General features: G+C 46.1%; 1 protein-coding gene across 2 annotated transcripts; it reads right to left on the bottom strand.

Annotated features, from left to right (window-relative positions):
- Positions 1 to 7,299: 7,299 nt before the first annotated feature.
- Positions 7,300 to 13,529, bottom strand: CYP17A1 (cytochrome P450 family 17 subfamily A member 1). Of its 2 annotated transcripts, XM_005888046.3 has the most exons (8): positions 13,160 to 13,528; positions 11,425 to 11,563; positions 10,995 to 11,224; positions 9,983 to 10,069; positions 9,365 to 9,580; positions 8,885 to 9,054; positions 8,246 to 8,349; positions 7,300 to 7,737 (listed from the first exon to the last, which is right to left on the bottom strand). In XM_005888046.3, the coding sequence occupies exons 1-8, from the start codon at positions 13,454 to 13,456 to the stop codon at positions 7,451 to 7,453; spliced, it is 1,530 nt and encodes a 509-aa protein (XP_005888108.1). In that variant the 5' UTR covers positions 13,457 to 13,528; the 3' UTR covers positions 7,300 to 7,450. The 2 variants fall into 2 exon arrangements, with proteins under 2 accessions (XP_005888108.1, XP_070219655.1); XM_070363554.1 differs by lacking the exon at positions 9,983 to 10,069 and having other exon boundaries at positions 13,160 to 13,529.
- Positions 13,530 to 22,382: the final 8,853 nt, after the last annotated feature.

The following is a 22,382-nucleotide window of genomic DNA, read 5'->3' as shown; positions in this document are numbered from 1 at the left end:
AGGGACTTAGCTGCCCCGCATCTTGTGAGATCTTCCTGGAACAGGGGTCAAACCCATGTCTTCTGCACTGGCAGGTGGATTCTTAACCACTAGACCACCTGGGAAGTTTTGTGTTAGGCCCTTGCATGGCCTAATGCTGAATACGACAGAGTAGCCAGAGTGCTGAACCCTAGTTACTCCCTGGACACAGTCAGAAATCTTCGGGACTCCCTAGGACAACACTGAAAGTGCTGTGAGGGAGCCGCAAGTGGGGAGGGCATGCCCAGGGAGAGGGCTGAGGGAATTTGCTATCTTCTAATTTAACCCCTACGCTGCCGGACATGATATTTCGATTATTTCATCGTGACAGCCACCCATGAGGTAGGAGTTCTTATCTCCTTTCTCATATGAGGCAACTGAAACTACGAAGTTAACTCTTGGAGATCACAGAGCTCCAGTGCGGCGGCGGCAACTCTGGAGGCAGACGTCCTCAGTGTCATCCCGCTCTTGCATGCCATAGGAGGAGCACATTTGCTCCTATTTGCTGCAGCAAATCTCCTGTCAGCCCGCCTCCCCGCGGCCCTGTTCCTCGTCTGGGATTGAGTTCCCGGCCACCATTACCCTCCTGTGTGGGCTTTTTATCATTGATACCAGGTTTAGGTATAGTAAAGCGAGACCCTGCTGGAAGTGAACTGGCTTTATATAATGCAGCAGACACCAGGGTAGCACTTGTTTGTACTACCAGAGGTGGAAGCTAAAATTCGTACTGGAACCGATTTGTACAAATCTGTGACTACTACGAGCGGGAGCTCCATAAACACCTCACTTCCCTCCTGTCACCTAACAGAAAGGGTGACTCTCATCCAAGCCTTTCAGGTGACTTTTTTAAACACCTGCTCCCCACCCCTCCGCCAACCGTCTCTTTTGCAAGAAGCTGTTTTTTTAGAGAAATCGTTGTTTTTTTTTTTTTTTTTTAAATCACATTCCTATTATCAAAGCAAAGAGAAACCAGCAGACTGGACAGTTACTCAGTGGAAAAGAAGACTGTATCTGCTGATTTTGAAACTTTTATCCAGAAAGGGGCCAAAGAAAACATTCATTTCCTCCATAATATCCCATGAGTTTGATCCACCCCCGCCCACCATTTTTCCCTGAAGAGGTAAATTTTAGTCTAGGAAAAGAGAAATATGGGGCTACTTGGGGGGAATAAAAACCAAACTGTGCTATAAAATTGCTTCCCCTGCCCTGACTCCCTAACACCTGGATGACAGTTCCTCTTGGCGCTATTCTTGATTCTGTTTGTTGATTTGTAGCAACAGGGAGTTGAAACGCCCTGCAAATTTGACCTGGTTTAGCCATTTCTGCGCTTGCTCTGTAGCCATTGCTCCTCTGGGAAGGGCTTAACTGGACTTAAACCTGGACTTAACCTCAGGAGAAGCATCTGTTGCCAAAAATGGAGATTCAGTCCGAAGTCAATTGCTTGACCTATCTTGTTCTTTTAACTGAAAGAGATAGGAGGGGCAGTGGCAGAAAATACACACTCAGGAGAGAGGGAGACAGGCTTTGAAGACCGGCAGCTGGAGTGTGGCACAGTGACTTCTTTTCTTGCAAGTGGTGAATTGTTTGCTGGGACTGAGTTGCACAGAAGCTGTTGGTTCCCTCAGGCATTGCCATTGCGTCAGGGATTCAGAATATTCTTTATTGTTTGGTCTCTTGGTTAACACACATGTTCTCAGGAAATTCTACTGAACTGTGACCCATGGTCTCAGTCTTGGTTTCAATTATTGCATGGTGTATTCTGTGGTTTCTTCAAGGGTTTGGAAATTCTTGGGTTACCCCCCAGGCAGTGGTGTAAATACCTATGACCTCCTACTCCTTGGGGTGTGGTTCTGGAGTGTGGTGAGGAAGCCTTGGATAGGCTGGGATGGGCTGCCCACAAAAATAGAACGTGCAATCATTTCCCTGCCTTGGGAGTAAGATTCCAGGTGGATGGCCAGGCCCAGATTGTGCTGGGTTACTGTAAGCCCAGAGAGCCGTGGATTGGTCTCCAGTCGTCATGTGAAATTATGTTGCCACAGCCCTGGCCTAACCCTTGGAGGATCCCTTCACGTGGCTGCTTGTACAGCGTAGCTAAGAGGCGTGGGGAACACGGGGGAGGAACAGCCTGTGGGGTTACTTCATCGTCAAGTCACCAGGATGAGTACTTCCTGAAGGTTTTTGTGTGTCTAATCCTTTGCTGGGTAGGTGCACTTGTGAGATTGACTTCATCCTTCTCTTAGGGAATTTACAGAGTGGTTGGGGAGCCCAAAGGACAATCAGGTGACAAAGAGTGGATGCAACACGATTCTGCACTGAGTTGTGTGGTTCAGTTTGGCTGGAATGGTGGTTCTAAACTAAGGGCAATTTGTCCCCTCCCCAGGGGACTTTTACCAGTGTTTGGACATTGTTGATTGTCGCAACAAGTAGCCAGGGGTGGAGTGGGGTGTTGATACTGGCATCTAGTGGATAGTGGCCAGGGATGCTGCTGAACATCCTATAATGCACACGAGGGTCACCGCAGCAAAGAATTCAGTTCAGTTCAGTTCAGTTGCTCAGTTGTGTCCGACTCTTTGCGACCCCATGAGCTGCAGCACACCAGGCCTCCCTGTCTAACACCAACTCCTGGAGCTCACCCAAACTCATGTCCATTGTGTTGGTGATGCCATCCAACCATCTCATCCTCTGTCGTCCCCGAATTATCTGACTTCAAATGTCAGTACAGTTGTCCCTCAGTATTCACGAGAGTTTGGTTCCACAAGCCCGGCAGATAACCAAAATCTGAGGCTGCTCAAGGCTGCCATGTAAAATAACTGTATGCACTTAGCTTTCAGCATACGTAGGTTCTGCATCTGTGGATTCGGCTTGTCTGGGATCCATCCTGCGGGTACCAAGGGTGATGAGCCAAGGTGGAGACAGGATGGGTGGAAAACTCCTGCTGCTTGGTGCGTGGCACTCTGCTCAGGAGGCAGTCACAAGCCACAGGCCTCAGGGCGGGCGAACGGAGATGTTTTAATAAAGAGGAAGGAAATAGGAACACATGTGTACCTGTGGCGGATTCATTTTGATATTTGGCAAAACTAATACAATTATGTAAAGTTTAAAAATAAAATAAAATTAGAAAAAAAAAAAAAGAGGAAGGAAATAGGGGTACTTTTTCCTGCTGCTTTCTAAGCAATATGCATTATCTGCCCACAAGTTTAGAACCTTAACATCTTGGTTGCCCCAATCAGCAGGAACTATGCCTTCTCAAGGACAGGTTTAGAGTTCACTTTTTATAGCCAGTAGATAAGATCAAACTGTTTTGGAACTGATACTTTATCTCTGAAAAATCTGAACAACCACCCCCAGAAGGGTAGAATCTCAGAATTGCCCAAATATCAATAACTTTATACAGCTTAAAGAACAGTTGTTGTTTAGTCACTCAGTCATGTCCAACTGTTGTGACCCCACTAACTATAACCCACCAGTCTCCTCTGTCCATGTGATTTTCCAGGCAAGAATACTGGTATGGGTTGCCATTTCCTTCTCCAGAAGATCTTCCCACCCCCAGGATGGAACCTGCATCTCCTGCTTGACAGGCAGATTCTTTACCATTAAGCCTCCTGGGGAGCCCTAAAGAACCATTAGGCTACAGTTATTTTAATAACAATCCATATCTCAAGCTGGATGCCTATTGCTGTGGCCCTTGTTGTTGTTGTTCATCGCTCAGTTGTATCTGCTGCTATGTGAATCCGTGGACTGCAGCACGCCAGGCTTCCCTGTCCTTCACCCTCTCCTGGAGTTTGCCCAGACTCATGTTCATTGAGTTGGTGATGCCATGCAACCATCTCATCTTCTGTTGTCCCCTTCTTCTCCTGTTTTCTATCTTTCCCAGCATCAGTGTCTTTTCCATTGAGTCGGCTCTTCGCATCATGTGGCCAAAGTATTGGAGCTTCAGCTTCAGCGTCAGTCCTTCCAATGAATATTCAGGATTGATTTCCTTAGGATTGACTGGGTGGATCTCTTTGCAGTCCAAGGGATTCTCGAATCTCCTCCAGCATCACAGTTTTGGAAGGCATCAATTCTTTGGCACTCAGCTTTTTAATTGTCCAGCTCTCATATCCATACATGACTACTGGAAAAACCATAGCTTTGACCATATGGACCTTTGTAAGCAAAGTAATCTCTCTGCTTTTTAATACGCTGTCCAGGTTTGTCATTGCTTTTCTTCCAAGGAGCAAGCGTCTTTTAATTTCATGGCTGCAGGCACCATCCACAGTGATTTTGGAGCTCAAGAAAATAAAATCTGTCACTGTTTCCATTGTCTCCCCATCTGTTTGTCCTGAAGGAATGGGACTGGATGCCATGATCTTGGTTTTTTGAATGTTGAGTTTTAAGCCAGCTTTTTCACTCTCCTCTTTCACCTTCATCAAGAGACTCTTTAGTTCCTCTTCACTTTTCTGCCATTTGGGTGGTGTCATCTGTATATCTGAGGTTGTTGATATTTCTCCCAGCACTCTTGGTTCCAGCTTGTGCTTCATCCGGGAGGGCATTTCACATGATGTACTCTACTTAGAAGTTAAATAAGCAGGGTGACAATATTCAACTTTGATGTACTCCTTTCCCAATTTTGAACCAGTCCATTGTTCCATGTCCAGTTCTAATTATTACTTCTTGACTGCATCATAATCTATCTTTGATAACAGAAAAGGGGGATGCTAAATTCCCCTTCTTCTAAATCATCTGGTGTCTCTTTTAATCTTTAGATGTCAGGTCTTAAAATTCAGAAAGTTCTTTAAGGTTATTCAATCTTTTGAAGAAAGCCTCTGGATTCTGAAGATTTTAAGAAGTCTTGTATCTGTTCGCTCAGGGGTAACATTTTTAATGTAACCCTTTGTTGAGGTAGAAGCCAGTGGTTTCCTTGAACTTTCTACTGGCAATAAATCTCTGGTACTGGTCTCTAGTGGAGGAGGGCACGGTAACCTACTCCAGTATTCTTGCCTGGAGAATCCCATGGACAGAGAGCTGCAGGCTACAGTCCATAAGGTGGCAGAGAGTCAGAAGTGACTGAGTGACTGAGCACTGGTCTTTAGACAGTCAGGCACACAAGACAAGTCCCATTAATATTTCTTTTGCCCCCAACAAAAGCTTGGTGCAGTGGGGTGGAACTACTGAGGAAAAAACGAGGTTACATTTAGAATTTTGCTTAAAGTGAAGAAGGGCTCTGAGACCCCACGTGTCCTTCACTGTCCAGTGAAACCGTAGTGAATCTTTCTCAAAGTACATCAGCAACAAGTTAACATGTACCTTCAATATTTCATATCCCCTTGAAAACTGCACCTCTTTTTGGGCAAAGTGATTATTTGATTTGATCAAGACATGTTCAAGGTAAAGCAAAGACTTGATGAGCTAGGGCGCAGTCATGGAAAGAATACTGAACCGAAAGTCAGGAGATCCGAGTTTTGACAGTCTCAATTCTGTCATCTGCAGCCTTAGGCTAGGTGTCAGTTCCTCCTTTGTAAGATAAGGGTGGTAGCACTTCTCATCCCTTGTCGGGTGCTGGCTGGCAGGCTCAAAGGTGAGGCTGACTGTTCAAGAAATTTGAAAAGCTTTTGAGTCCTGTAAAAATGTGTATTATATAAACTGACTAGGTATGTGTGTGTTGTGTATATAACCATCATTGCTTCAAATTATGACTCTGAGGCTTTGTCACATTATTGGGGGGGGGTGGGGGGAAGGGATGAATTCTGTTGATTGGACTGTATTTGAGGCACAAAATGAACCTGAATATTATAGGAAGATTTTCAGCAATAAGAACTGAAACAGAAGCTTTTTTTTTAACCTAACAGTTTAATAATTACAACGTTCCTCAAAGGCAAAGTCCATGTCTTATCTGTCATTTTTGTGCCTGTCAGCATCCAGCATGAAAGTTTAGGATAACTGCTAATTATTCAGGGTTTTTTCCACTAAAATTCAGGCTTTAGATCTAGAAAACTTGTTCTAGGTATGTGATCACTCTGAATCTCGGTTTTCTGGTTTCCCGTAAAAAGAGAGGAATATGTAACTTGGATAAAAACGCCCAGCCAGAGGCTTGATAAACACAGGCACTGGGCAGAACTTGGTTCTCTGTCTCATTTCCTGAGTGTTGTGGCTGGAGGTTTTCCTGACTGGCTAGAGATCTTCTCCTCAGTCAGAGAAGAGGGACCCTCCTCTTTGTCTAGGTACCTGTTTTGTGTGGCACTTGTAAGATGTAGCTGGAGCCTCGGTCTAGAGAGTTCAGATGTCTGCCATTCATATTTGGGCCTCTGAGCAGGTCTTAGCCTCAGAGTGAGAGGATGAATGGGGTATTACTGAGCTTGAGAGCAGGAGGAGCTCATGGGATGCCCACAGGGGCTAGGCAGTGACATGCTTGAGTCAAGCAGATGCGGTTTTTGGACAGTAGGGATTTTTGGACAGTAGGGGTTTTGGGGAGGCCGAGGTGGAGCTCGAGGCCATGTACATCTGTAACCCTATCTAATATGGCCCCGGGATTTTCAGAAGCTGGAAATCAGAATTTCTGTATGAATCCTTTTCATTTTAAGATGTTGACAGTTAATATTTTTTTTTATTGTAAAACAAAGGTACCACGTGGACGTAGAACTCAGTAGTGGGCCCTTTGTGGCCCATGGGTGAGCAGTTTGCAATCCCTGCTTTCAAACAGGAGGGGCAGATACAGCTAATACAGAACGCAGGGACTTGCCCTCCTGACCAGCTGTGGAGACACTATAGTAGAACTGCCTTCCTGCTCTCTGAGTCCCGCCTGCTTTGTCACATGCTGCCTGCTATTTTGTCCCTCAGCTTTGCACCAGCCCTTGCTGAAGAAGGCATACTTCTCGGTGCATTTATGCTATGGCAGAAGAAGCCAGTGATGAGGGATTGCCAGGATACCTCAAGGGAGAACTGTTTTTCCTCGTAAGTGTCCAGGGGTGAGAGAGTGGCAGGTTAACCCAGTGTCCTGAGCCTCTTCCCTGCTGCTCCCTCAGCGGGGGGCACCTCTGCCCAGTCTCATACTACCCCAACCTTTCATTCACAGCAGCCACCCCCACCTTGGCCATTCCCCTCACATCATCAGCAACCAGTATAACTGACTCCAAAGCACTTATGAGTCTCTGGAATGTTCATTTGTCAGCCCTCACTAGAATTTTAAGTTTCACGAGGCCAAGGAGCCTGAGGTCCAAGGACAGTGAGTGAGCGGCACATAGTAGGTGGCCCATAAAATACTTGTTGAAAGAAACGAGTGAACAAATGAATGAGCTGCTCAGATGCCTTTGGAGAAAGAAACTGTTTTATGCACATCACTGCCAGGGCTGCAGGCTGGGAAAGAAGGCAGAGTGGGCGGGGAGGAAGAAGGAATGGTGGGAGAGGGTGGGGGAGCTCCTCTAATTCTGTGCGGTGGGGGTCACATAGGGTGGAGTCATGGGGTGCTACCCTCAGCCTGGGCTTCCTTCCAGGCCTGGCGCACCTCGATCTTCACCTTGAAAGGTTTGATCTGCAAGACGAGACTGGCATGGCCCTCCAGAGAGGGTAGCTTCCCATCATCCGGGATCTCCAGGTTGAACCTCTGCAGCAGCCGGGACATGAAGAGGAAGAGCTCCTGGCGGGCTAGCATCTCACCTACGCAGGAGCGGGGTCCTGCTCCAAAGGGCAAGTAGCTTAATGATGGCGAGATGAGTTGCGTCCCCGTGGGGTCCAAGAAGCGCTCTGCGGACACAAGGAGCCATCAGCCAGGGGCCAGGGTCAGTGTCAGTAGAGGAGTAGGGGGAGGACAAGGCCCTGCCTGGGGAGCCCCAGTCTGAGAAGGTGGACAGCCTTATTTGGGTGGAGGGGGGGGACGGCAATCTTAGGAGAGATAAATGCCCTGCTCTCAGGTAGCCCTTAATCACACAGAGAAGATGGAATATTCAGGAAGGATGAAAAGGTGTATTAAACATGAAAATGGCACCATCCCACAGGAGAGGGGCTGACTTCACAGGAGACATATGCCTATGGGCCTTCTCAGAAGAGGAGGCTGCAGTTGGTGGAAGGAGAGTGGGGAACCCAGCTGTGAAGAATCTGGGTAAGTGTAGGGTAGGCTAGGGGTGTCAACAGGTCCATGTAGTGGGAGTCAGGAGTCTTCTAGCAGGAAGCTTGGCAGAAGGGAAGCAATGCTGGAGAGGTGGGCACAGAGGGGGCTGTGTGGCTGGCAGGGCAGGACAGAACAGGGACTCACCGGGCATGAACAGGTCGGGATGCTGCCACTCCTTCTCATTGTGATGCAGTGCCCACAGGTTGACCACAACGTCTGTGCCTTTGTCAATGGTAAGGTCGCCAATGCTGCTCCAGAGAGGGAGAGGAAAAGAGGGTCTGGAGTATCGTTCTTCCCCACCTTCTCTGCCCCAAGTCTCCGTGGTCACTACCCTGGGGAAAAGAGTCCTTTGCTCCCTCATGCCCGCTCCCTCATGCCCACTCCCTCATGCCCACTCCTGCATCTTCTCCTCAGCTTCTGCCAGATTGAATATGAATCCAGCCCTCTCTTCCTGAGTAGCACTTAGGATCAACACTTGTGGGTCTGTTAGGGCCTGTGGGTGTGCATATTGAGCTGGTGCGTGTGTGCATGAGTGCGTGTGTGTGTGTGTTGCGGCTTTTGGATTGGGTAGGAGCACGTGTCTCCCAGGCAGCGGGCAGCTTCTGAGGGAGGTCAGGTCGATGGGTCAGTGGGTGTCAGTGGGTAGGAGACACACTGGTCAGTAGGTCGTGGGTACGATGATCGGTTGTCAGTGGTTGACTGTAGGTTGACCAGCCAGCTGGAAGGGTCAGATGCTGGGGGAGGGACCAGGAGGGCTGGGTGTTCCTGGGAGGGAAGGCACACCTGGAGTCAATGACAGCCTTGTGGGGGATCAGCGTAGGGGCCACAGGCCGGATTCGGAGCACTTCTCTGATGGTCGCCTCCAGCAGGACAAGGCGGTTCCGGTCACTGATGGTTGGGGTGCGATTGAAACCTATAATCTGGTCAATGTCATCCTGGATCCTCTTCTTCAACTGGGGGCCAGAACAGGGTGGATGTTACCAGGATGTATCAGCCCAGGAGGAGCAAGGGCTTAGAAGAACCTACTGTCACACCCAGAAGGGCAAGACCCTTCCCAGAGGTGGCTCTACAACCCTGGCTTTGCTTGCAGAAGATGGGGCAGCTCCACCCAAAGGACAGAGCCAACCACTGTTTGGGTAAAGGGTCCAGCCCAATCATCCTGCACAGAACTCCCGAGGTATGGACTCTCCCTTTCCCTGGAGCAGAGGTGAGTGTGCCTGGGGTCAGGAGTGCTTGGGAAGGCTCGGGTAGAGAGAAACTCACCGAAGGATGGTGTAGCAAGTAGGCCACGATCCACTTTATCACAGACGTGGTGGTCTCCACACCAGCCCCGAAGATGTCCCCTATAGTAGCGAGCATGTGTCTATTTGAAAGCAGCTTTGAATCCTGGTCTGGGCCAGCATTGTTATTGTCTGCATTCACCTTGGCTTGGATCAGTATGTGCAGCAAGTTAGTGATGGAATCACTGCTGAAGTTCTCCTGGTTGGGTGAGATTGGGAGACGATGAAGAGAAAGGAGCCCCATCTGCAACCCCTGCCATACTCTCACCCAGACTGTAGACACAAAGGCTTCTCCCACTTGGAAATGAGGGAGTGGAGTGAGGCTAGTCAGGACCCATGAACTGGTGGAAGTGGAAAAAACACTGGGCCCTCTTTAAATTTGCAGGGTGGATGGGTCCCTTCAGGGTCCTCTGCAGTTCCTCACTTCTCTACTCCTATTTATTTATTTTTATATTTATTATTAAGTCAGGATTATTGAGCACCAACTCTATGGCAGGCTCGCGGCTAGGTGCTGGAGCTCCTACACTGTCCAAAATGGACCCTACCCTGCTCTCCTGCCACTTTCCACCTGACTCGTCATCTCTTCTGCTCCATCACCTACCTGACATTTTTCAAGGATTTCATTCAGCAATTCATTTCGCGTTTGAACACAACCCTTCATCTTTTCCATGGCTTTGCTGGGGAAAATCTGCAAAGTGGAAATGTTAGATTCTCCCTGGCCATCCCTGGTGAGTTCCCACTCTAACCTCAACCTTCAGCCAGAATGGAAAGCAGGACAGGGACCCAGAATGGGGCCATCGGTGACAACCAGGACAATTCCAAACAAGGGAGAAAGGAGTCACCTCCCCTCCCCCTTCAATCAAACGTCTAGCACTGACGGAGACTTCATTCAGGTAACACAGACTTGCGGAGAAGGCAATGGCTCCCCACTCCAGTACTCTTGCCTGGAGAATCTCAGGGACGGGGGAGCCTGGTAGCTGCGGTCTATGGGGTCACAGAGTTGGACACAACTGAAGTGACTTAGCATAGCATAGCATAGCATAACATAACACAGACTTGAGTCTCATGGCATGATTAAGTTCCTTAACTTTTTGAAGCCTGTATTTTCATCTGCATGGGGATAATAAACCCACTTCCAAAGGGAATGCATGATTAATGCATGTGGAGCTTTGGGACTGGCACATGGCATTTCCCAGGTGCTCAGCGGGTAAAGACTCTGCCTGCAATGCAGGAGACGTGGGTTCAATCCCTAGGTTGGGAAGTTGCCCTGTAGAAGGAAATGGCAACCCATTCCAGTATTCTTGCTTTGGAAATCCCATGGACAGAGGAGTCGGGTGGGTAACAGTTGTGGGGTCTCAAGAGTCAGACACGACTGAGTGAGTAAACAACAACACCAACAACGTTATCATGAGTATTAAAATGCATAATTTAAAAGCTAAACCTATTTCTGTAGAGAAGCAGCAAGATTTTGAAGAGTCAGAGGAGGTAGAGGTCACTGTAATTGAGGTCGTCAGAAAAAAAAATGAGGTCTGGAGTGAACCGTAAGAGGAAAGAACTGGGGATACGATCAGGGTCTGCTGAGGTCTGCCCATAGGACCTGGCCCCATCCTCACCTTCAGCACAGGGAATATGTCTAACAGAACTTCCTTGCTCAGAACCTCCAGGATGCCATCATTGACATTTTGTATGGCCTTCAGGGCAGGATCCTCATTCTTGAAGGAGAAGTTGAAGCAGATAAAGCTGATTATGTTGGTCACCGCCAGAGAGAGAGGCTCGGACAGATCTATGGCCTCTCCATGCTGGGTGGCCAGGAAATCACAGAGCACATTGGCTTCCTGATTAACTGGGGAGAGAGAGGGGTGTGAGGGCGGGAGTTGAGTCATCCCTTCACCGCCACCTCGACCAGTTCCATCTGAATCGAAGAGAGCAGATGTCCAGCAGATGGCAGTGGTAGCCAAGAAAATGTGGAATGGAGGTACCAGAACCCTCTCCCTCCCCAACCCTCTGCAGGCTCCTTCAGCCCAGGGCCAGCCAGGCACTCACTGATCTTCTCTAACTTCAGGTTGCCATCCTTGAACAGGGCAAAGGCATTCAGTGCCAGCTTCCGATGCAGCTGCCAGTGGGCACCATGGTCGGCAAAGGCAATGCCCTTTTGGTTGTCTGACAGGATGTCTAGAGTGGCCTTTGGAAAGCAGAAAAGGACATAGGACTCAGACACCATCCACCTGCCCTCCCCGAGGGCAATGAGGCTGGTAGCTGTTGCGCAGCCTCCTTATAGAGCTCCCTGCTTCACTCCACCCTGACTGCAAGGCCTTGGCAGAACAGAACCTATGGCCTGATACTCCCAGTTCCAACAGAGAGACAGAGTAAGGCAAAAGAAGGAACCCTGAATTAGATTGTTCAGATCAATGACAGGGTGAGGCAGCTGTGATGGGATGGACTCTCTAAACTTGTAGGAGCAGAGATTGAGGACACACCAGGCCCCTACCCTTCCCTGGGTCCTCTGGGGATGGGGGCAGCTAAAGGCACAGCAGCTGAGCCCCCTTTAGATCTCCCTTCCATTGCCAGCTGTGTGCCCAATACAGGCCCACATCGGGAGAGGCACATGTCTTGTCCACCCAGCCTAGACATGGGCCAAGCTGCTTCTGCCCAGAAGACCCCAAAACTTTACAGGTTCCCCCAGACCTTCTGTCTTCTATCCCGGATCTGCAGGCCCCATCAGACTAGCTGCCTCCTTCCTCTTTGCCCTGGAGAGAAGAAGCCCAGCAGAGATGGGAGAGGGTAGTTGGCCCAAGAACCAGGCCGACTGGCCCAAGCAAAGAAGAGTCAAGCCTTGGTCTGATCAAAGATGAGCAGCCAGGGGCATTGCCCAGGACATTCAGGGGAGTACCCTGCAGCCAGGTGCTGTGTTGGAGGCTGGCAGTGTTCCTGGATGAGTAGCTCCCACTCCCTTCTGCCCCAGGAACAAACAGAAAGCTCGACAGGTTGAATCTTCAGCGTCCTCCCAAAAGTGCTTGCATAGGTCAGCTCCCAGGGCTGGAGCAGCTTGAGGAAGCTCCAGGGAAATAGTGATCCCAGCCCTCCAAGAATCAGGGTACTTCCCCCTCACAACTTTTTGCGGAGGACAGGAATCACTAACCCGTTTTCCATGTGAACAGTGTTGATCAAGGCTAGTTATTGAGAACTTCCAGCACTGGGCTAAATGCTTTACAGGTACTCTTTCAGTGAATCATGAGAGCTCAGATTTCAGGCTCAGAGAGCTAGACTCTTGGGCTTTCCAAGTGGCTTAGATGATAAAGAACTTTTACACAATGGGTGAGACCTGGGTTCGATTCCCCGGTCAGGAGGATACCCCAGAGTAGGAAATGGTAACCCACTCTAGTATGCTTGCCTGGAGAAATCTGTGGAGAGAGGAGTGTTGTGGGCTAGTCCATGGGGTCACAAAGAGTTGGTCAAGACTCAACAGCTCACACTTTCACTTTTTCAGCTGGGAGAGATGATGTTGTAAGGGCTCCCTGACCCCCTCAAACCACCACTCCCACCCTGTCCCACCTCCAGAAACAGCCAGAAAATAAAGTCTTCCTTTAATTCTTCCTGCCTAGCTTAGAAGCTGGGTGAAGTCTGAGGGGTCGCTCCCCACCCACAGCCCCACCAGTCTGTTACTGGAAGAATCACAGGATTCTTCTGGAACTAGAAGGGGCATTGCAGGCATGGCCTTGGCTGAAGAGCTCAACGTGCCCAGGGGCTGGTGAGGGGAGGGGTCAGAGGCATTACTTACCACTTTGGGACGCCCAGAGAATTCCTTGCCCTTCTTGAGAAGCACCTCCCTGGCCAACTGGTGGTGTCCAATCATCACAGTAGTCTTGGAACCCAAACGAAAGGAATAGATGGGGCCATATTTTTCCTGCAGCTTGAAGAAGTTCTTGTGCTGCTGGCCACGTCTGGGGAGGAACGGCAGGCTGCCCACCAGGGGCAGGGATGGGAGGCTCCTGGGGTACTTGGCACCAGAGTGCTTGGTCTTGGGCCAAAATAAATAGGCGAGGGTGAGCAGAAAGACAGCCAGGAGCAGCCACATTGTGTCTGGGTGGCAGCAGTCAGGACAAAGAGCTGTGGAGTGGCTTCAGCCACCTTAGGGTGCAAGAAGGCCTTTTTAAGGGCTCCCCTGACCTTCTCCTTGACTTTATGTTAATGCTCGCCTTGTGGAAGTTTATCTTGGAGCACAGCCAGAAGTCCTCTCCCAGAATGGGGAGGGGAGAGGAGAGGAGGCTTCTTTCAAGAGCTGGCTCCACACCAGGGCAAACCCCTAGGGGAGGGGCTAGGTAAGGGCACAGACAGCTAGTTCCTGTCTCTTGCTCACTGTCCATCAACGTCTCCAGAGTGGGCAGAAGCAAATGATATCTGGATCAGGAATCACGGCTCGGGACTTTCTGTATTACGAAATCACAATCAACAGACAGCTATCCAACTTTATCAGTTGAGGAAAGTGAGGCCTCCCAGGGTAAGGCTTGAATAAAGTCACACAGATAGTGATGACAAGAATCTAGTTCTCTTCATTCCACGTTTGCTGCTTTTGCCCAGGGGAGTGAAAGCCTTGGGTTGAGATCAGGGGCCCTATTGTCAGACGGGTTTAGCCTCAAATTCTAGCTTAACCCCTTTCTTGCTATATGACTTAAAAAGGTTTAGTATGTTAAAGTATACATAGCATGAAGTTTACCATTTTGAGTGTACAATTCAGTAACATTGAATATACTTCACAGTGTTGTACAGCCATCACCACTGTCTACTTCCAAAACTGTTTTCATAACCCCAAACATAAAGTATATCCACGAAGCAATAACTCCCCCTTCGCCTCCCCCCAGGCCCTGGTAAACTCTAATCTGTCTCTGTGAATATGCCTATTTCACTTAAGTGGAATCATATAACATTTGGTCTTTTGTGACTGGCTTGTTTCACTAGGCATAATGTTTTCAAGGTTCATCTACTTTGTAGCATACGTCAGAACTTCATTCATTTCCTAAATATTTGTTTATTTGGTTGTGCTGGGAGTTGGCTGCAGTACTCAAGATCTTTAGTCTTCATTGCAGCATGTGGGTTCTAGTTCCCTGGCCAGGGATTGAACCTGAGCCCCCTGCATTAGAGGTGTAGAATCTTAGCCACCGGACCACAAGGGAAGGCCCCTCCACTCCTTCTTATGACTGAACAATCTTCTAGTAAGCGGGTATGCCACCTTTCGTTTGTTCATCCTCAGTTGATGGACACTTAGGTTGTTTCCACTTTCGGCTACTGTGAATAATGCTGCTATGGACAGGGGTGTACATGTCCACAGCATGTACATAGTATCTATTTGGGTCCCTGTTTTCAATTTTGGGGGTGGTAAATACGTGGAAGTGGAATCGCTGGGTCATATAGTAACTCTATGGTTACTTACCTGTTTTAAGTTTCAGTTTCCTCCTCTATAATGGGAATAACAGTGGAATATACTTTTTTTTTTTAATGTTTAATGTTTATTTATTTTTAATCAGTTTATTTACTATTGACTGGATCCTCATGGTTGTGCAGACTTTCCTCTACTTGTGGGTCGCAGGGGCTACTTAGTTGCAGCGGGGAGGCTTCTCATTGCAGTGGCTTCTCTTGTGAACACAGGGGACTCAGGCTTCAGTAGTTGCTACATAGGGTAGTGGTTGCGGCTCCCGGGCTCTAGAGCACAGGCTCAGGAGTTGTGGTGCATGGGCTTAGTTGCTCCATGGCATGTGGGATTTTCCTGGATCAGGGATCAAAAGACTGTGTCTCCTGCATTGACAGGCGGATTCTTTACCACTGAGTCACCAGGGAAGCCCTGGAATATACTTCTTAAGGCTGTTGTGACTCACTAAGATAACGCATGTAAAAGTGCTGCCTGACATGAAGTGCATGCTGATTTGGTATTTACCGGAATCATTGTTGTGTCAAAATGGCCTTCCTCATTTTTCTGAGTTCTTATTAGTATATCTTCCTAACAAACAAAATCCTCATCTTCTGCTGTACACCTTCAGTGGCTCAATCAGTACTTATCAATGGTTTGATAATACCAGGTAAAGGCACAGTCACAAGAGAGTGTCAGTCATCACCAGGGTGACTCCTGGTGTCATTCATTGTAGAGGAGGTGGGTCCTCAGGCAAGTAACTGTGACCCACTGAGTGAGACTCACAAAGGTGAGAGATGGAATTTCTGCCCCTCTCTGGGGGTGATCTGCCAGTGTCTGTACTTTAAAGAGTATGGACTTGTATAAGGGCTGCTGGAATTAAGCAGGAAGGCAGCAGGTCAGGGAGCTCAGGATAAAGATGAATCCACAAGGCCTTGTAAAGCAAACTGTCTCGTTGCCCACTACTTCAACAGTTCAAACGTTGTTCAGACTTTTAGGGCCATTTGGAGCCAGAGGTATGAGCTGGAGTAGTCTTCATGAAAGCAAGGGGATTTGAGCTAAGCCTTGAAGGAGAAATTAGGATGACTTAATAGGCAGAGGCAGGGGGAGAGGGGAGGAGGGGCACTGTTGGAAGGGAGAGCAGCGGAGTCAAACACGTGGAAGCTAGAAGAGGCACAGTGTGTGAGATGGTTTTGATTGCAGACTTGAAGAGGGTGTGCCAGGGGCTGCTGCTGCTGCTGCTAAGTCGCTTTAGTCGTGTCCGACTCTGTGCAACCCCATAGATGGCAGCCCACCAGGCTCCCCTGTCCCTGGGATTCTCCAGGCAAGAATACTGGAGTGGGTTGCCATTTCCTTCTCCAATGCAAGAAAGAGAAAAGTGAAAGTGAAGTTGCTCAGTCATGTCCGACTCTTGGCGACCCCATGGACTGCAGCCTACCAGGCTCTTCCATCCATGGGATTCTCCAGGCAAGAGTACTGGAGTGGGGTGCCATTGCCTTCTCCGAGTGCCAGGGGCAGTCCCTGAGAAATAAGATCTGACAGGTGCATTGAATCAGGCTCTGGAGGCCTGAATTGGAAAGCTAGGGAGGGTGGGGAGCTAAGGACAGTTCCATAGCAGGAAAGCAACAGGGGCACAGTGGAGGGCGAATCTGGCCTCAGTGCTAGGCAGACTGGATGAAATCTTGTATAATGTTTGATAGCTGGGTGGGAAGTGGTGAGGCCTGTGATTCAAGCAGGGCCCTGAGTGGGGTCAACCAGCTGGTAGAGAAAAATGAAAGGACTTTCTGTCCCTCAGGCGAATGCCAAGGTAATTCTCTGATATTTCACATCCAAACACAAATAAGAAACAGGAATTTTTAAAAATTGTTGCTTCACATCCTTATCACTATACTATAAAAGTTATGCATGATAACTGCAAAAAATCTGGAGAATACAGATAGCTAAAAAATAAAAATTTCAAATATATTTTTTAACTTAATGATGCTATATACATTTTTTGGCATGGATAGTTTTCTATGTTATTAAAAACTTTTCTACATCATTATTTTTAATGGCTGCATATTATTTCATGGTCATATGTATTTAATATGTAGAGCATAGCTTAACTGACCCTGTTTTGTATTATTGGACATTTTAAGTTGTTTCTATTTTTGTCTTTGTTGTTGATATAAACAACACTAAGGAATAGCCTTGTGGTGAAAACTTTGGATATAACTGTTATATCTTCTTAGGATAGAATCCAAATAAGTGGAATTGTTGGTCAAAGGCTATGTATACATATTTTTAAAGACTCTGACAATTACTGAATTATTACTAGATGCATTATATTAGTAGACTTCTTAGTATCTTGCCATTCCTAGAATGCTAAGTTTATTCAGTCGTGTCCAACTCTGTGCAACCCTATGGATTATAGCCTGCCAGCCTCTGTCCATGGGATTCTCTAGGCAAGAATAATGGAGTGGGTTGCCATGCCCTCCTCCAGGGAATCTTCCCGATCCAGAGATCGAACCCATGCCTCTTATATCACCTACACTGGCAGACAAGTTCTTTACCACTAGCACCACCTGGGAAGCCCTAGAATAATACTAACTTATCCAAAGAATTGTCTTTTAATACAAATTCTCTTTGTAATTTACTTAGGATTTTCTTTCTGTTGCATCTCTAGTCATATGAAAAAATGGGTTGTAGTTTTCTTATTTATGGATTGTCAAGTTTTAGTATTGTGATTTTGCAATCTTTTTCTATGTCCTAAAGCAGATTAAATAGCATGAGAATTATCTATTTTTTGAAGCTCTAAAGAAAGGTGACCGTGAGAACTGTTGGGCCCTACCACTTTTGGGGAGAGATAATTCTCTAACATTATTTTCCAGTTTCTTCAGTAATTATTGATCTCCTCAACTCTTTGAGACTTCCTGAGTCCCTTTGGCAATTAATATTTCTTAAATTTTTTTTTCTATTTTTTTCTTGACTTGTCAGAACTTTTATTAATCTTTTCAGTGAGTCTCTCCTTGGGTTTATTCATCAAGTCTTTGATTGTTGTGGTCTTATTTCATTCTCAGTGTGGATAAATGATCAATGCAAAACATGTATAACTTTATACTAGGATTCAGACTGAAAGCTTGTATGAATTCCGCTTCCCCTACATCCCTATTTTCCTTGTCAAAAAACATAAGACCCATTATCTACTAGAACTTATGACCTGGGAACTCTATCCTTAGGTGTATAACCACAGAATGTGTACATATAATCAAAAGGCATGTCTAAGAGTGCTAATAGCAGCACCGTTTATTATACTCCCAGACCAGGAAAAACCCAAAAATTTATGGATTGTAGAATGGATGAACTGTCATCTGTCATAAAGTGGGCTATCATATAGACATGAGAATGAATGAAGTGCAGCTCCATATACTAATATGTATGAACTGCCCAAACATAATCCTGAGTAAAGAAACCAGGCTTATAAGAATGCATCCTGTATAACTCTACTTATATAAAATTCAAAAACAGATCAAACTAGTCTATGGTTATAGGAGTCAGGATAGTGGTCATCCTTGCAGGATGGTTCATGGCTGAAAGGTGGGGATTCTGAGGGACAGGTGATGTTCTGCGTCTTGATCTGGTTTCTGGTAACACAGGGAAGTTCACTTGAAGTGGGACACCAATATTCATATGTAGCTTATACTTCAATGAAAAGTTTACTTTAAACATAACACTGTAAATCAACTATACTCCAATATAAAATAAAATTTTTTTCTTTTTTTTTAAATAAACAATTTTAAAGTAATAAAATATACATGAAGAAAAAATTTACTTTCAAAAGTTGGGGTGTCTATGGAGTTTGTGACCTCCTGAGATTGCATGCAACATTTACATGTACATAAGAGTCCCTTGGATGGCAAGGAGATCCAACCAGTCCATTCTAAAGGAGATCAGTCCTGGGATTTCTTTGGAAGGACTGATGGTAAAGCTGAAACTCCAATACTTTGGCCACCTCATGCGAAGAGTCGACTCATTGGAAAAGACTCTGATGCTGGGAGGGATTGGGGACAGGAGGAGAAGGGGACAACAGAGGATGAGATGGCTGGATGGCATCACCGACTTGATGGACATGAGTTTGGGTGAACCCCGGGAGTTGGTGATGGACAGGGAAGCCTGGCGTGCTGCGATTCATGGGGTCGCAAAGAGTCGGACACGACTGAGCAACTGAACTGAACTGAACTGATAAATATATATTTTTCTGGAGAGAGGATTCATAGTTTGCAATAATTTCTTCCAACAGTGACTTCAACACTGACTCAGGGGTTCCTATCTCCTCACTGAGTCCTACCCTAATCTTGCTTTGTCAGTCTCCTCCTTCATGTATCCTCCCATCTCTTCTCTCCCTCTCTCCAAAAATGTCCCCCTGACTGCTCTGGTATTCTCTCTTTCTAGAACAAGCATACTTCCTTACTTTCCTTATTTTGTGATTCAATGTTTATATATATTTCAAAATGATGACCATGATATCTAATTGCAATATCTATCACCATACAAAGATAATACATATTTATTACCTAAATTCCTCACATTGTACATTTCATACTCGTGACATATATTTTGCAGCTAGAAGTTTATATTTCTTAATCTACCTCATCTACTTCTTTCCTCTTCCTACCCCCTTTCCCTCTGGCAACCACCTGCTTCTTCTCTGTACCTATAATCCTGTTTCTCTTGTGTTATGCTTGTTCAATTGTTTTGTGTTTTAGGTTCCACAGATAAGTGATAATAGTACCAAATTTGTCTTTCTCTGCCTGATTATTTCACTTGGCATAATACCCACTGGGTCCATCCATTATCCATTTCATTGCAAATGGCAAGATTTCATTCATTTTTTAAATGGCTGAGTAGTACTCCTTGTGTATGTATATATATATATATGTATATATATATGTATGTGTATATATATATATATCACAACTTCTTTGTCCATTCATCTATTGTTGGGCATTAGGTTGCTTCCATATCTTGGGTACTATAATAATGCTACAATGAACATAGGGCATGTATCTTTTCTAATTAGTCCTTTTGTTTTCTACAGATAAATTCCCAGGAGTGAAATTGCTGGATCTACAAGACCTTTTAGAACTAACACCCAAAAAAGATGTCCTTTTCATTATAGGGGACTGGAATGCAAAATTAGGAAGTCAAGAAACACCTGGAGTAACAGACAAATTTGGCTTTGGAGTACAGAATGAAGCAGGGCAAAGACTAATAGAGTTTTGCCAAGAAAACGCACTGGTCATAGCAAACACCCTCTTCCAACAGCACAAGAGAAGACTCTACACATGGACATCACCAGATGGTCAACACCGAAATCAGATTGATTATATTCTTCGCAGCCAGAGATGGAGAAGCTCTATACAGTCAACAAAAACAAGACTGGGAGCTGACTGTGTCTCAGATCATGAACTCCTTATTGCCAAATTCAGACTTAAATTGAAGAAAGTAGGGAAAACCACTAGACCATTCAGGTATGACCTAAATCAAATCCCTTATAATTATACAGTGGAAGTGAGAAATAGATTTAAGGGACCAGATCTGATAGATAGAGTGCCTGATAAACTATGGATGGAGGTTCATGACATTGTATAGGTGACAGGGATCAAGACCATCCCCATGGAAAAGAAATGCAAAAAGGCAAAATGGCTGTCTGGGGAGGCCTTACAAATAGTTGTGAAAAGAAGAGAAGAGAAAAGCAAAAGAGAAAAGGAAAGATATAAGCATCTGAATGCAGAGTTCCAAAGAATAGCAAGAAAAGATAAGAAAGCCTTCCTCAGCAATCAATGCAAAGAAATAGAGGGAAACAACAGAATGGGAAAGACTAGAGATCTCTTCAAGAAAATTAGAGATACCAAGGGAACATTTCATGCAAAGATGGGCTCGATAAAGGAAAGAAATGATATGGACCTAACAGAAGCAGAAGATATTAAGAAGAGGTGGCAAGAATACACAGAACTGTACAAAAAAGATCTTCACGACCAAGATAATCACGATGATATGATCACTCACCTAGAGCCAGACATCCTGGAATGTGAAGTCAAGTGGGCTTTGGAAAGCATCACTATGAACAAAGCTAGTGGAGGTGATGGAATCCCAGTTGAGCTATTTCAAACCCTGAAAGATAATGCTGTGAAAGTGTTGCACTCAATATGCCAGCACATTTGGAAAACTCAGCAGTGGCCACAGGACTGGAAAAGGTCAGTTTTCATTCCAATCCCAAAGAAAGGCAATGCCAAAGAGTGCTCAAACTACCGCACAATCGCAGTCATCTCACAAGCTAGTAAAGTAATGCTCAAAATTCTCCAAGCCAGGCTTCAGCAGTACGTGAACCGTGAACTTCCAAATGTTCAAGCTGGTTTTAGAAAAGGCAGAGGAATCAGAGATCAAATTGCCAACATCCGCTGGATCATGGAAAAAGCAAGAGAGTTCCAGAAAAACATCTATTTCTGCTTTATTGACTATGCCAAAGCCTTTGTGTGGATCACAAGAAACTGTGGAAAATTATGAAAGAGTTGGGAATACCAGACCACCTGACCTGCCTCTTGAGAAACCTATATGCAGGTCAGGAAGCAACAGTTAGAATTGGACATGGAACAACAGACTGGTTCCAAAAAGGAAAAGGAGTTCGTCAAGACCGTATATTGTCACCCTGCTTGTTTAACTTCTATGCAGAGTACATCATGAGAAACGCTGGGCTGGAAGAAACACAAGCTGGAATCAAGATTTCCTGGAGAAATATCAATAACCTCAGATGTGCATATGACACCACCCTTATGGCAGAAAATGAAGAGGAACTAAAAAGCCTCTTGATGAAAGTGAAAGAGGAGAGTGAAAAAGTTGGCTTAAAGCTCAACATTCAGAAAACGAAGATCATGGCATCTGGTCTCATCACTTCATGGGAAATAGATGGGAAACAGTGGAAACAGTGTCAGACTTTATTTTTGGGGGCTCCAAAATCACTGAGGATGGTGATTGCAGCCATGAAATTAAAAGACACTCCTTGGAAGGAAAGTTATGACCAACCTAGGTAGCATATTGAAAAGCAGAGACATTACTTTGCCAACAAAGGTCCGTCTAGTCAAGGCTATGGTTTTTCCAGTGGTCATGTATGAATGTGAGAGTTGGAGTGTGAAGAAAGCTGAGTGCTGAAGAATTGATGCTTTTGAATTGTGGTGTTGGAGAAGACTCTTGAGAGTCCCTTGGACTGCAAGGAGATCCAACCAGTCCATTCTAAAGGAGATCAGTCTTGGGTGTTCATGGAAGGACTGATGCTGAAGCTGAAACTCCAGTACTTTGGCCACCTCATGTGAAGAGCTGACTCATTGGAACAGACTCTGATGCTCAGAGGGATTAGGGGCAAGAGCAGAAGGGGATGACAGAGGATGAGATGGTTGGATGGCATCACCGACTCAATGGTCATGAGTTTGAGTGAACTCTGGTAGTTGGTGATGGACAGGGAGGCCTGGTGTGCTGCGATGCATGGGGTCGCAAAGAGTCAGACACAACTGAGCGACTGAACTGAACTGAACTGCATGGTAGTTCTAGTTTTAATTTTTTGAGT

This window comes from Bos mutus, chromosome 26 (genome assembly GCF_027580195.1).
Source record: "Bos mutus isolate GX-2022 chromosome 26, NWIPB_WYAK_1.1, whole genome shotgun sequence".
NCBI lineage: Eukaryota > Metazoa > Chordata > Mammalia > Artiodactyla > Bovidae > Bos > Bos mutus.
The sequence above is the reverse complement of the archived record's forward strand: the minus strand, read 5'-3'. Positions and strand labels throughout refer to the sequence as shown.